At 39.2% G+C, this 16,611-nt stretch overlaps 1 protein-coding gene across 2 annotated transcripts in view; it reads left to right on the plus strand.

Moving 5' to 3' along the window:
* SLC10A7 (solute carrier family 10 member 7) overlaps positions 1-16,611 on the plus strand; it is a 160,264-nt gene that overhangs the window by 114,705 nt on the left and 28,948 nt on the right. Inside the window, exons 6-7 of one of the 2 annotated variants that reach the window (XM_018552974.1) lie at positions 352-387; positions 11,569-11,652. In XM_018552974.1, coding sequence (XP_018408476.1) covers positions 352-387; positions 11,569-11,652 — 120 coding nt within the window. The remainder of the gene's footprint in view (positions 1-351; positions 388-11,568; positions 11,653-16,611) is intronic. The other variant, XM_018552975.1, reaches the window with a different exon arrangement.

Genomic DNA, 16,611 nt, shown 5'->3' on the forward strand with positions numbered 1-16,611 from the left:
CCCCCCCCCCCCCCCCCCCCACACACACACACACACAAAGTCACCCCTACTCGGTGACAACTGCCGCTCCTAACAATTGACTACTCAGCACTGAAAGCGCTGACAATCAGATGCTGTCCCATACCCAAAAAATGGGTATTTCAATTAGCTCCAGTGGGTGAATGGGGAAGCAAGCAAGTCCAGGGAAGGTATTGGCAGGGGGAGGAAGTGTGCAGGGGGCAAGTACAGGGTCACTTCAAGTTAAATATGTAATCTAGGATACACATGCCTCCTTCGTAATTATATTTGTGTGATGGTTAACATATTTTTATGAAATTGATAATGATTAACATTTTCATATTATATTTCCAGGGTATTGTAGTGACTCCTTTGCTGCTACTTCTGTTTGTGAGTATCCTTTTTCTTTCTCCAAGTATATTGTGTATCGTGGGTTATGGGATTGGCAGGTGCCTCGAAAATCAAACTTTGTCCTTTTTACTAGGGGGACGGGTGCAAGCTTTGGTCCTTGTAATTAAAACCTTTGTGATATTGGAATCAGTGAAGGAACTCCCATACATGGGAAAAACCAGACACCAAAGTGCTTGCAAGACAAAATTGGGTTTTTATAGTTTATAAGTGTGTATAAGGTTCTACTTTTATCATTGTTGCGGAGTCATGCAAAGCTGTAAATAGATTATTAAGTTATTGCATGGAAAAATTATTGTTGCATTTACAATTTGCTCCTTTATTTTAGGGATGCCACCAATACCGTTTTTTTTGTTTTTTTGGCATCAAGTACCTATACCGATACCGGCATCCCAAGGTAGCCTGATTGCCTGGGAAGCCGGTGTTCTATCGAAAGCACACCAGCTCCACGCTCCCTCTCGACACTGCAAGGCAGCCTGGCTTCCTGACCAATCATGACCTTCTGCTCAGCTTCCTGATTGGTCAGTAAGCCAGGCTGCCTCACAGTGTTACTAGGCAGCGTGAAGCCGACTTCCTAGCCAAGCTGGGAGACGGGTCATGACCCACCACGCGACTTCCTGATTGGCCAATAAGCCAGCTCCATGATCCCTTGCGGCACTGCCGGTCAGAGGGATCCCTCCTCTGCCCGGAATTTCCATATCGGGAAGTATCGAAGCATTTGGGCGAGTACTCGTACTCACCCAACTGCTCAGTATCTGAACCGATATCGCTGTCAGTGCATCCCTGCTTTTTTTTTTGTTCATTTAAAATCAATGGTGTACATTTCTAGTTTAGTTTTAGAATACAGCAAGAACACTGACAACAAACATGAGCCTCATAGATTTTTAAAGAGCTCCCGAAACTTTTCATAGTCTGATCAGAATAATGCCACCAGCAGGGTATACTTTAAATTTTAAAAAACATACTTTTAAAACCAAACCTCTCATAAAGGTTTGCAACTTGCCAGCAAAGTCATTAGATAAGAGGAGAAACTTGTGGCCCAGATCATACTTAAAATGCATTCTTAAAAAGGTTATACTCAAAGTACTTTTTTAGTTTTGGATAGAGTAGGGAAAGGTTAAAACCCCGGCCGGGTAACTATGCCATTTGTTTGCCTTTTGTAGGGTTTTTTTGCACTTCCTGTCCCAGAGACACAACAGGAAGTGAGAGGAATTCCCCCTTAGACATTTGTCACTAGAACAGGTGTCACCATTAGATGATTTTCCCTTCCCTCTTGTTCTAGGTACTACCATAAAAGCTCAGATTTCCCCTAATTTTGTTTTCTTGTTGACTATGTTCATCAGTACAATAAAAGGGTGGATCTCCCAGATGGTGACACAAACCTCATTAAAAACTTGACAGAAGTTCTAACCCTTCCACACCTAAAAAGGAAAAATGTTTTTCCTACAGATACTTTTTAAAGCAATTCTGTTGTGTAATCAGAAGCCAAAAAATACTTGGAGCTTCCAGGCAGGTATGGAGGAGTATTTGTAGTACTAGGTCATTCAGCTCAGTCAAGCAGGGAGTCCATAGCCCTATATAAGCTACGGCTCCAGCCAGAGTATTTTCTTTCGCTCACAGCATCAGTATGGGAGCAAAAGAAAGATAAGTATATACTGCTGGGGAGGTGTGCTTTAAAGGAAACCTATTCTTTTGCCCTGCATGACTTAAAATTCTGTATGAAATAATCAGTCTGGGAGTTGTGATTTTATACAAATAGCAAGTAATAAAAAAAGCCATGCAGAAAATGGGGGCACTGGGATTTGCATTGTAAGGAATACAATGCAAGGGTTTCATTTTATTTAAAAGGAAGCTCTTAGGATAGAAATATGGTAACTGATAACATTTAAACCTTAAAGGAGAATTCTGGAGAGAGTGAAATACACTCCTCCCCATAATTAGAGCTCGCTATATGCTGAGTTTTGAGTCAAGGAGGACATTAGTATATATCCTCCTGTGACCCTAAAGAGGACCATGGCAAAAAAAAGTTGGGCCATAGTCCTTTTTTAAAGAACAATGCTTTTACTAGGTTACTGTAAACATTTGCAGATTAAACTACCGTTTTTGTTAAATGTAAATAGAATTATTTTGTGGGGGGGAAATATTTTCAAAATTCTGTAAGGCATAGCAACATTTGTTATTGACAGTAGGCACAGTTGAAATGTGTTAATGATAGTAGGCACAGTTGAAATTTGTTAATGATAGTAGGCACAGTTGATGGGAAAAATCCCAGACTGTGTTAAGTTGGCATTAACAGCTTGTGATAGGTTTTCATTGATTTTATTTATTGTATCCTTTACAAAGCAAAGCCTCCAAACAAACCTTTATTCAATTAAATTTGCAAACCATAATATGTATTTAAGCCAATGGGTAGGTTAATTATTAAAATAAATTTTGTGTTGTACTTACGTCTTTAATATTATTGTGCTAATGTGAAATTATTTTATTAGTCTTAATTGACCTTTGTTGTTATGCAACCAAGCCTCTCGAGGATGAATAATTGTAAGATGTCTCATTTTGCTTGATTAAGCCATAGTCCTCCTCATAGTTTAACAGCTTTGGTTCCATATGCATTATTTATTATACTAAGATGCATGTTTAGACACAAGTTAACCTAAAAGTGTGAAACTGAGTACACATCACGATGACAGGGTAAAAGCTGTTTTTACATTTGTTATAGGCAATATATCTACATTCGTGTAGTACTCTTTGAATATACCCAATGTATCTCAAATCTGCAGAATTTAAAAAGAAGTTAACAGCTGAGATTTTAGAATAGGGATCTTAATACAATAATTGATCTGGAGACATATCAAGACTTTGATTATAATCTTTCACTTGGAAATTCACTACTGTGAACTTAAGGTGCAGTGTATGATTAACAATGACAGTTGTCAGAAGGCTGTAGTTATTAGTACTTCAAGTGGAACTGAGCTCAAAATGTAAAAATTTATGTTATAGGGAAATTTTGTTTATTGTTCTTTGACTTTTTTACGGCTTTATGCCTTTTGCCAGAAATTCCTCCTGAAAAAAGCAGTGCCGTTTCTGCTATGTGAGGATGCCTGGTGTTTATAGGCCCATAGCTGTGTATGTGCAAGGCGAGATTAAGGCACTGTACTGTTTGCTCCTGTACAAGTGGTCAGGGAATATAGCTGGTTAGTGTAGCTTTATCTATAGCAGCCCACGGCAAGCGGGCTTACTGGTACTCGGTTGGTCTCGGCAATTATTATGCAATGCTATGTTCTTTGGCCAGGTATCACAGGAGGTTGAGCAAAGGCAGAACAAAGAGTACCTGTGGTACTGATGGATACAGGTGTCCGCAGAGTGTGGCTGGGACTAGTACCTTTGCAGGAACATAATTCGATAGACATGCAGAAAGGTCGGTCAAGGCCGCAGGCAGAGCCCTGGTCGCTAAACCGGCAAAGGGTCAATCCAGGCAGCAGACAGAGACGTGCTCAGTAAACAGGCAAAGAGTCATTCCAGGCAACAGAGATGGTCCGAGATGTAGGGCTGCAGCTAACGATTATTTTCAAAATCGATTAGTTGGCCGATTTATTAGGTTCGATTAATCGGATTTTAAAAAAAAATGCTCCAGTGATGGACTACTAGTTTGTATTGAGATTGTAGTCCATCACGGGAGCAAGCTTGGAGCGGTGGAAGTAAAAAAAAAAGTGTAGTGTGCAATATAGTACATTATACAGCAATGCAGAATACCAGCAGCTTTAGAGGAATACAACAAATCGCAGCAATAGTACACTGTAGTGTACTATTGCTGGGATTTGTGGTTCTCTGTAGCTGGCGTTATTCTGCATTGCTCTGTATAATTTATTATTGCTGGGATTTGTAGTCCTCTATAGCTGGTGGTATTCTGCATTGCCAGAATACCAGCAGCAATAAAGCAATACAACAAATGCCAGCAATAGTCCTGTATACTATAATGTACTATTGCTGGGATTTGTAGTCCTCTGTAACTGCTGGTATTTGGCATTGCGTTGTATATAATGTATTATTGCTGGGATTTGGTGTACCTCTATAGCTGCTGGTGTTCTCCAGTGTGCCGCTGTATTATACATTGGTATTCTGCATTTTATTGTATTCTGCATGGTATTCTGCATTGCCAGAATACCAGCAGCTTTAGAGGAATACAACAAATGCCAGCAATAGTCCTGTATACTATAATGTACTATTGCTGGGATTTGGTGTACCTCTATAGCTGCTGGTGTTCTGCAGTGTGCCGCTGTATTATACATTGGTATTCTGCATTTTATTGTATTCTGCATGGTATTCTGCATTGTATAATACAGCTGCACACTGCAGAACACCAGCAGCTATAGAGGAACAACAAATCTTAGCAATAATACATTACACAGGATGTTTAATGTATTATTGCTGGGATTTGTTGTTCATCTATAGCTGCTGTGTGCCGCTTTTTTTTTTTTTTAAAACAGGAAACATGAAAACAGGTCCCCCTTACCTGTTTCTGAACCCTTGTAAGTCGCTGCGGTGGCAGCGGGCGTGTGGACGTGGCGTAAGTAGCTCGTGTATGGAGCCGCGAACAGGCTTTCTAATTGATAGCCGACAAATCGATGTTGGAAAACGTTGACAACGATTTCCATTGTCGATTTTAATCGACGTAATGGAATAATTGTTGCAGCTCTAGTAGCATGCAGGGAGGGGTAAGTCAGGGCAGCAGGCAGAGATGTGGTCAAAATACAAGGAAGGGTCAGTACACAGAAGAACAGATACAGGCAGTGACCGCTATTGAGGCATATCACAAGTGTCGGGCGCCAGGCCAGGGAGGTTTAGACTGAAGGGTAACTGAAGGATGGACCTATCAGGCAAGAAAGTGGGAATAGGAAGAGGGCATTGCCCAAAACACTGAGCCACAGTCATACAAATCCTTTCTAGATATTCCTGTGAAAGGATCTTCTAAATGATGGGCAGCAATTTTTAATTATTACATACTCAATGCATGGTAAACTGCAAACAGTGCACTTTAGGTATAGTTGCTGTAGTGCATAATATACTGAGGGGGAAATGATCAAAACTGGAGCAGACAGAATCTGGAGCAGTTACCCATGGCAACCAATCAGCTTCTCTCTTCAGTTTGTTCAGTTAAGATTTGAACATGAAAGAGAGAAACTGATTGGTTGCCATGCACAACTGCTCCAGATTTTATCTGCTCCAGTTTTGATAAATCCCCCTCTCTGTAACTGCTAGTTTATCTGTAAATCTCCACAATTTGAAATCTGTCAGGTGTTCTGTCTCTTTCCCACTATGTGCTCACTAAACGTACACTATATTTTTTCATAAAACACTCAAATATCAGTTTAATACTAATTTTAAAATTAAATTAAAACACTATTACACTTGCTTTGGATAGAATGGGAAAGGGTTAGATAAGTTTTTTGCCTTTAGCCTAAACAAAAGATAGACTACAGCAGTCCATAACCCTAAATTATCTTTAATTCAATGCAAACAGACTCCCCACAAGTTGGTTTAATCCTTGCTGCCCTAGGCTTTCACAAAAACAAAAATATATTGGGGAGGACACAAACGCACCCCGCTGTCTTCCAGAATGTAAACAATGTATTAATATAAATATATTATCAAATATTTATTATAAATCCTACAAAAAAACTGCTTAAACATACAGTGCTAAACTCTACCACCAACACACCCATATTGTGCAATAGCAGAAAAGCTAAATACACTGGTCTATTTATGAGTCCCCTTATTACATTATCATACAGCATAACATAATGCTCATATGCAGGAGCTGTTACTATTCAATACCTGGGTATAACTCACTAAATCAAGTGCCGTAAATCCCCTTGTGACCGGATGTTACATAGTTGGTGTTGTGACTAAGAATATAGAAGATTTAATTTCTTCAATTTTGTATTCCGTTTATCCACAGAATTAATTTAATCCACTCAAGTTTAGTAAACATCAGTCAATATGTAACAATCTCATGTAATACAAGTATCTAAATCCATAGCATATTTGTATCCATTAGAGAAAGCATGTCTCCTTTTCTTTAGTTATCAGATATAGTCCAATGTGAAAGCAGATCCAATAATACTTTGTCCTTTTAGCAAAAAGGATTGTTACATTTCCATCACTTTCACCAACCTGGGGATTACTGTGCTTTATCCTTCGGGACATGAATATTTCAGGCATTAAATATAATCATACCCTTTCATATAGTCCAGTGTCCTTCATGAAATCCTGACCAGATGGATGCACAATCACATGAATTTATCCTCTAATGGACTTTCTCTACATATAGACCGACCATGCTTGCTCAGCATTCACACACCAAGGATGTTGCAACCTGTTTACTTGTTATTCAGACAGCTCCCCAATTTCTTCACATTAACAGGTCCAGGGCGTGTATTGTCTGAACACCAATATAGTGATCCAGTAACATGCAATCAATGTCCTGTTACAGACATGCATACATTATTATTATTATTATTATTATGCCGGATTTATATAGCGCCAACAGTTTGCTCAGCGCTTTGCAATATAAGGGAGACATTACAATTACAATACCATTCAAGACAAGATGGTAAGGAGGGCCCTGCCCCTGAGGGCTATAGGGTCAGACATGGCTTGTTATCCATATATAAATCCATCGTTATACCGCAGAAATAAATGGAAATCTAATCACCAGAGTATAATTGGCCTCCAACATGTTTCATATCAATCAAAGACTTCTTCAGGACATGATGATGTAAGTTTTATATATAAAGCATAACACACATTGATTTACATAAAGCACACTACAGTAACATGTATATCTAAATTATAAAAAACCTATGACAATATTTTTTTTTTTCACAGGTAAAGTTTTTATTGTTTTTTTATAGACACATAACAACAAAAAAACAGCACAAGAAAAGTAAAATCAGCAAATCACATTTTACAGACAGTCAATACGAAAAATTAAAAAATAAATACATAAATAACAGAACATACTAAAGTAAAGTAACGCGTGGATCTTAGGTACCATATGTAGGAGGATACAGTTGGACCCACTAGTGGGCCAATCTAGGGTACATAAACTCAGGGGGAGGGAGAGGGGGGCTATGACAATATTTAGAGCACTTTGGGGATCTATCTAGAGCAGGGGTGCCCATTAGGTCGATCGCGATCTACCAGTCGATTGCAAAGCGAACACTGGTAGATCGCGATCAGCTCACTGATCTGTGTCCTGTCTTCCCGCCGTGCTTGTGCGGCTGCCGGCTGAATGTGTCACACGCCGCACATGTGAAGGGACGGGATACCTCTCTCCGTGTGCAACGTCTGCATCCGGCATCACCCACACAAGTGCTTGCAGCATTTTTGCAGATGTCACTGGACTGGAACGCAGTCACTAATGTGCACTAATTAGCATTAATGTGCCTGTGTTCCGGGTGTGGGCGATCGCACTGCGGGGGCGTGGCTGCGGTGCCATTGACTTCAATGCACCGCCACGCCCCCTCCCGCCCCTGAATGCAGGTGTTTTTTCGTTGGTAGATCTCACTGAGCTCGTCATTTGAGAAGTAGATCTCCAGACGAAAAATTGTGGGTGCCCCTGATCTAGAGCCAGGGAGCAATAATAATGATAGACTAAAAAGATGGAAGGTTCCTTGTTTTTTTGTCTAATGGCAGATGCTGGAATGACATGTAACAAATATGTAGTCTTGTCCATACCACAGAAGTGCCAAAAAAATAATAATTTTGAACTATGCAAGGATTCTGGTTTAATGCCATTTCTGTCCACCCCAAGCTTCCACTTGCTGTTCTGCCTCTTCTCGCCTTGCCCTGCTCTTCCTCTGGCTCCCTCGACCAAATAATACATGTCCCACTAACCTATTGTTTGATTGATCAGTAATGAATACCAGTGTGCTGTGAATTACCTACAGCCCTAAAACCATTTAGGCTACATGAACCCTTTCATGAACAGGCACTTATTAGTAGTAACGATTGCTAGTGGCTGCTCAAACACAATGCAAAATGTAGTATTTGATAAGAAAAGGCTGTGTTCTTCCATTCCAAATGCACCTCAATAGTACCTTTTGCGGGGAAAGGAACCAATGCAAAGTGGGTTAAATACTGTCTCTTACCTGTAATCTCCTCTAGTGGTTCTCACCCTTTGCGAGACCAGAGCCTAGTAAACTCTTCAAAACCTTCCATGCCTCAACAATAATAAAGTTTGTTTGCCTACAATAAAAGTATGGGAATGCAAAATATGTATTTCAAATGCATTTAGGTCGTAATCAGTAGAGTAATCGTTATGGTTTTCTGCCTTTTAAACTGTTACAACCCAAAATATCTAAGTCTATGTAAAGCTTTATTTTGGCAACCGCCATTCATCAACTGTCTAACTTAAACTTATATGTTTAACTGTTTACCCCTTTTTTAATAAATTTTTAATTTAACCATTTCAAAACCTGCATGTTACACCCGGTTCCTGTCCAGGCCATTTTTCAGTGTTGTGATGCTTTCACTGACAATAACTTGGTCATGCAACACTGTACCCAAATACATTTTTATATCTTTTTTGGAGACAGCTTTCTTTTTGGTTGTATTTAATACTACTGTGTTAATTATTTTGTACTATATAAAGAAAAAAAAGATAAATGGTAGGATGGAACAAATACCGCTAAAATTACCCCTTTTTTTTTAAAATGGACATTCCAAGGTCTCATTTTTTGCCACTATTGTTTGGAAGTGAAGAAGTATGCCGTTATTAGGGTGGTTAGAAAAATAAGTTAAGGTGCACTTAGCCTTTAACCCTTTCCCTGCCACCAACTTAAGGCTTTTGGCAGAACACAACTGCTTGCAGCTGGCCACGTCGGTAAGCATTACGTTGGTTGCCACCCAGCTTCCTGATTAGCAGGGAAGCCGTCCCCATGCTTCCTCGTCGCTGTGTGACAAGGGAGCATGAAACGGGCTTTCTGGCCAATCAAGAAGCAGGGGAATGGGTAATGACTCGCCGTCCTGCTTCCTGATTGGTCAGTTCCCCGACCAATCAAGAAGCCAGGCAGCGAGTCATTACACGCTGCCCGGCTTCCTGATTGGCCTGGAAGCCGTCTTCAAGCTCCCTCGTCACCAAGTGTGACGAGGGTGCATGGAGCCAGCTTCCCGACCAATCAGGAAATCGGGCAGCCTGTAGTGACTCGCTGCCCAGCTGATACCGGAAGTTCGGGTATCGGGCTAGGCTTTGCAGCGAATACTCGGTATCTGCACCGATACTAGTATCGGTGAATCCCTAATCAGAAGGGTCCCTCCTAAAAGAATAGCTGTCATCAGCAGCTGACATTAAAATTTGGATAACATTAAGATAACATTATTTCAGCTGTGTGGCAGCGCATGGCAAAGCTTGTGACACATTGCCATGCGTTGTGATACGCTGTGTTGCAATTAACACACTTAATCAACAACTTATGCGATTTTTAACATAAGTTGCTTATTTACAGTTTTGCGTTCCTTAATTGTTTTCACCATTTTGTAAAAAGGCTAAATTTAAAATGTACAAATATTTGTTATTTATTAACTTAATACAGTTTTCTTTTAGATTTAGTCAGAAGAATATTTTTTTGCGCACCGATACTGATTTTAGTGTGCTTTTATCAGCTTAATGTATATTTTTATCGGTTTAATATTGATTTGATAAACATTTGCACAATTATCACAGGACCTACAAAATTTCACCATCTTTTTTTTCTACCAGGCCTGTGCTTTTAGAAAATATATGATTTGGGGGGTCTTTTACAAACTCTAAAAGCTGCAGTTGAAAATAAAAAAAAAGGTGAAAAATTCGCCATAGGGCTTGGCAGCAAAAGGGGTAAAAGTTGCCCATGAAAGTTAAATGCACGTTTTCTATTAGAAGAAAGGTGAAGTAACGAAAAGTTAAAAGGTTGAATTTGCATTGCATTGAAACTGCATTGTATGCAATGGACAAAAAAAACTTTAACTCCCCCCCCCCCAAAAAAAAGAAGAACATTCCACTATAATTTGTGGAAAATTGCATTTTTACCTTCCCTTTCAACACAATTCCACAACACTGGTATTTTCAGGAGAAAAGTGCTGCAAGGGTCTCCTTTTTGTTTTTTTTAAGGAGAACTATGAGGTGAGTGCTTTTCACTCATCCTCATAGTTCTAGTCGACCTGTGACAATGAAGCTCACTTCTTGATCCTGTCACAGCACAGAGCCGTGACAGGGGAGGGACTGGATTCCCTCCTCCCCGCTCCGATCCTCCAGCGCTGACTGGCGGAACGGATGGGGGAGGGGCGGGTACAGCTGGCTCTGCCTCTAGATAGGCAGAGCCAGCTGTCACTTACGCAGCTGGGCGGATCCAGACATAATTGTCGGGATCCATTTCAATTGCGGCGTCTCAATATACCGCGAGCTGTTGCTCGCGGTATACTGAGCTTAGGGTGATGGGAGGACGCTAGTTTGTGTCCTCCCGTTACCCTTAGGAGAACTATGGGGAAAAGCCCTAACCCCATAGTTCTCCTTTAAAGCACTTATTGAGTATGCTGTGTAAACCCCCTATTAGGCTTCACAGGTAACATAATGGAAACAGTACAGAACTCTACACAGCATGTATACATTGCCTTTCAGGCTCCTATACCTCTGTCTGGCCTCTTCTATACCTCTGTCCAACGCTGAGAGCCAGCACACACCGCTTACCTCTACCCCAGATACACGTTTTCCTTTCTCCGTGCACCTCACTTGCTTCACATCTTCTGCCTCACCTCTTACATAGCTGCATATACTACCTGCAGTCTAAGCTATTATGGTAACCACCATACTGAAAAGTGATGGTGTCGCTGAGTGAGTAACGAAAATATGACATGATTATTTTTGGGGGGCACAATGGTTTTAATGCACCAACCAGGAAAAAAAATACTGGGCAAAGGGTTAAAGCCAAACAGCTAGGCATAAGCAGAGAAAGTGAATTAATAATCTGAAGAAAGTGAGATTGGTAAGGATAAATCTGAAGGATTGACAGTTCCAGTGTATTGTTTGTGCAGGTTATAATTTATCCACCCAGAATGTCATAATCATTTACCAGATGATTTGTATTTATGGTAACAAAGTCCTCAAACATGTCTTTCTTTTCACAGTTGGGATCATCATCTTCAGTACCCTTTACCTCTATATTCTCCCAGCTGTTCATGACTGTTGTTGTCCCACTGATCATTGGTCAGGTAGGTTTATCAATATTCAAGCATCCAAAAACTCAATTAACTTCAGGTACAATTGTAGTTTTAATGCTTAAGTGATCTTTTAACCTTTGTTTTGTTTTATTTACTTTTAAGTAAACACTGTTTTCAAAAAGAAGTAAACCTAAAACAATTGAGTAATAGATGTTGGTAAAAGCTATCTAGGGTACCATCACTGATAAATTCAAATTGCATTTCCAGTACCACCTAGTTGACAATGATGATGGTTGTTGTCGATTACATTTCTTTTGCAGTTAGAACAATATTTTTGTCATTCATTACCCTTTTAGCGCTGGTTTATAAAGGGTTGCCCAGCGTACATAGCATGGCATTACTGCCACTAGATGGAGCCTAGAAGCACACAAATTCCTCTGCTCCATCTAGTGGCAGTAATGCTGAGTGAACCCTTTTTTAAATCGCCCTTAGTTCCAGTTGCCTTTATCTTACAAAGAAGACCCATCAACTTCAATGGGAAATCCAAAACCCAGGCAGAAATAGCTGAGTTGGGAAAAGATAAACTGGGCTTCAAAGCAGAAGGGCGGGCAGAAGAAGTCATCCTATTTTGACAGTGATTTGCTGATTGCTTCCACCCAAACCTCAGTGGTCTCGGACTCATTTGTTTAAATTGTTCATCTGTTAATTCCCATATTTTATATGCTTTTTTATATGCTATTGAAGATGCAACACATGCTTAAACTTCAATGTTTATTCTTCATGATGATACCTATATACAGTGTATAGTGAGACCTTTAATAGCAATGTAGCAAAAGTAAAAAGAAAACAAAGAAAATAAATACGTAACAGATACCTAATGGAGAAGTCGTAATTGAGTTTTTAGTAATAGTAGAGCTACATAATCTTTGTTATAGAATGCTCAACTAATCCTTGCTTACAGTTGTTGAGCCAATAAAGACAGAGCAGCTCTGCCTCTGGTCAATAGGCAAACAAGAGGAAATTCTCAACTAAAATTGTGGGTGACAGATCAGATTCTGAACACATCCAAGTTATTCTCTGGAGGTGTCTAATGAACGGCCTCTTGCTCAAAGCTCTGCAGATGTCACCAGCAATGTTAGTCCAACATCATGTATTTTTAATTAGCTTTCAGATCATCAATATTAAATAGTAATCCGGGCGACATATTTGTGAGCACATCCAGAATAACAGAGTTGAATCGCATCTCAACATTAATATGTATGCTATATTAACGATATGTTGTGATTATAAGGAATGATTTTCATCATATGATAGGCAAAGGGACGCTTGCTTTTATTATATCTTCCTTTTTATGATCTTGTACATTCCCATGCTGCTTGCATCCATGTGGCCAGAGTTTTTAAGTTTGTCCTGCTTAACTTTGCAAGAGAGATCAGATTATTTTGATATGTGGAGTCTTTGTTCCGTTATATAGCCAACAAAGCTAAGGAGGTACAGTATATATGGGCATTTATACAAAACAATTTTAGGGGTAATTTCTACCCCTTCCGCACTCAACTAGGGCTGCAGCTAACGATTATTTTCATAATCGATTAGTTGGCCGATTATTAAGTTCGATTAATCGGTTAATCGGATAAAAAAAAAAGGCTACAACCTTCCATGTTGGCTTGAAATAATATCGGACTATAAACCAACTGGAAAATTAATGTTCTTAGGTGCCATACACAATGATGTCAAAAAGCATGTGCTTTGTATGTGGTCTTTATGCTGCTCACATCTCAAATGCCTGAACTAAAATGATCAATTACACTCCATGAAGGGTGCACTCCTGTTTGTGATGGTTTTAGTTACTAGTTGGTACTGCAGGCAAAATCTAAGAAGTTTCATAAGCAATTGTTTTTCTATGGAGTAGGGCAGTGTATATTGCTCCATTGGTCTTTAGTTAGCTTTATTTTATGGAAAATCCACTAAGGGCTACTGAATTAGAAATACTAAAAGTAAAGCAATTATTATTATACTGCTTCTATCAATCCCTTTCTTATAAAATCTACCCAAGGTCTGGCATGTGTATCTTTTTAACAGATCTTACCTCTGTCCCCTACAACATGTCAAGCTTGTCTTGGCTTGGCTTAAGGCTGAGCAGTAGTGTCATATGGCACAAACTCAATTCTCTGTATGCTCTTGTGTAGAACCCAGTAGTAGTGTAACAGCACTTTTTCTTAGCATACACCTGAGCATAGTAGTCTTAATTTACACATAGAGCTGTGATATCTTGGGAAAGAAATTTGGGGATTTTTAATCAGTCCTATCAAAACTATTCTGAGTGGACTTACCCTAAACTAATATGTAGACCACTCATGTCAAATAACTGTTTGATTAGTGGTTCCAAATGGATACCAGCAAACAGCAGACTTTGTAGGCACCGCCATGACCACTTCAATATTATATTCAAAAGAATATTCAGGTCCAACTACCTAATATATTGAGGGGTTGCAAGTTAAGCTCATATAGTCTTAAGCAAGATCAAACATATTGATGTTTTTTACCACTATCATGTGATTTCTACAATAAAATATTATTTTTAATATAATATTGAACTGGTCATGGTGCCTAAAAAGTCTGTTTGTTGTTTTCTTGTATCTACATATACTAAGATGTGGCACCGTTTGAACCCCTGTACATCCCTTTACTAGTGGTTCCAAATGGATATATACTTGTTTAGCAAACTTATATCGGATCTGGTTATGAAGTTAGGCATGTTTACTCCTAAATATTGTATCTCAAATTGTAGCTGGAATTAAAAGTGGAGGAGAGGGTTTATTGGGCATTTGTGTCTACGACAGCGATGTTCATTAGTCCACCAGTGCACAAAAATATCTTTGATGGGCACTGCGCAGAATAAAAGATTACCAGATGTGTGTAGGTCGGAAAACAGATATAAAGCCTGCCCAAAAATTATGTTGACAGCCTCTGCAATGCTTAGGTAACTGTGGGTTACCCACCTTGATCAATGCAAATATACACAGTCCCTTAGTCCAGCTAGCCAGCATAGGGAGCTATAATTTGTTTTTAACCTTTAAATTAAGATCATCTGTCTAGGTTGAATACATTTGTTAATTCATATAAATGCCACATCTCCACATTAGGGCACATCTGTAACCAGTGGTCCTAGTCTGATCAATGGTAGCAACCAAACTGAGACTTGGCAATGAATAACTGAGAACAAGCTTACCCTGGAGGTAGCCTACTTAAAATACACCAACACACAATAAATTAGACTCGCTGATTTGACACCGCAGTGTTAAGGAAGATGCTCGCTCTACATGTTTTTAATTGCTTTAAATTTATCCCAGTTTGGGTGTATGTATAGACTATACTTTACAAAGGTGCATGGCATGACGATGTGGCTTCACATGTATCTGCAATTGTATACAATCAAGATTTCTCGTTTTAATCTAAATGTTTAAAACAATTTATATTTAGGTACTCTGTGCTGGTGATTTTTTTTTTGTATTGCTAATTGCTGTAAATTTCACAACCCTTTTCTTTGCTAAATTATTCTTCCTTTTCTTTGCTAAATTATTTTTTTAATGGATTTTTAGAAGCTAACCCTGTTGTGGATCTGGTAGATGGGAAAACCACACAATGATCTTACTGATAATCATTATAATGGTTAGGTTACTGGAACGACTGTATTGGGTTAACTAACTCACAATGCAATACAAATATTCCCTTTAGAGGAAAGGTGTCTAACTGGTATACATGGGTTACCCACCATACAAATAGGTCACTGGCAATTGCTGTGCAGAAAAGGGAACTATTAGATATGTTTGTGTTGCCTACCATTCATTGATAACATCACTATTAATTGTACATGATAAATTACTGCCAGGTTTGTATAGGTTTACCAGTGCACAATTATTCAACTGAAAATCACTGTAGAGGATGGGTATCTAACAGGCATACATGAGTTAACCACTACACAGTCATACAACACAGTCACTGTGCACAAGTTAACCAAATACACAGCAATATAAATGACAATCACACTAGATGATGGCTAGCTACCAAACATGCCTGTGTTGATTTCCCAATATTAATACTACTGACAGTCATTGTACAAAATATGTGGCTACCAAGTATGCACGGTTTGCCGGATGCACAGTGATACCACTGACTGTTACTGTACAGTATAGGTGAATACCAGGTGTGCACAGGACACCCAAAGCCCAGTGCTACCACTGACAGTCACTGTACAGGATAAATGGCTACCAGTTGTATATTACCAGGTGTCTTCAGGTTACCTGATGCACAGGGATACCACTGACAACCAGGTGTGTATGGGTTAACCAACGCTCAGTGATACCATTGATAGTCAGTGTAGTGGGTTGCTTCCTTTACGCTTTCATGCCATCTTCTACTCCTGCACATAAGTGCTTGTGACAGACCTTTATTTTATGTTTTATATTAAAGAGCAATTTATGATTAAATGTTAATGACATAGAATTTTCACAGTGTGCCCGTATATTCTACCAGTTTGAACATTTTTCAAAGAAGCACACCAAAACCCACTGTTTTCCATGAATAAATTATGAAAAGCATGTCTGCACATTATCATTCATGCATTCTCTAGTTACCAGGCCACTGATTAACCCTTGTGTAGTTCTCAGTAACAAAGTTGCCAGCTTTGTGATAGAAGCCAAGTTTATATACCACTACTGCTGTTGGCAGCTGCTTTTCAGAGTTCTCTGAAATATTCAGAGGATACTGTAATCTACAGTGCTGTGTGCAGATAATAAATTACTTAACATATTGTTTCTGTGATGCTGAACACTACCAATTATTGTACAAGTATTTTGTTTTCAGTAGCAATCCCCCAACACACACACACACATCAGATTCAAAGCTACTGGCAAATTTTAGAGTTCAACTACGCCTTTGTGACAAATTTCATATTGTAGTCTGAATAGAAAAAGCATCAGCTTTATAAATATTACACATCTGTTTGAT

This window comes from Nanorana parkeri, unplaced genomic scaffold (assembly GCF_000935625.1).
Source record: "Nanorana parkeri isolate BGI_ZX_2015 unplaced genomic scaffold, ASM93562v1 scaffold104, whole genome shotgun sequence".
NCBI classification, from domain to species: Eukaryota; Metazoa; Chordata; class Amphibia; order Anura; family Dicroglossidae; genus Nanorana; species Nanorana parkeri.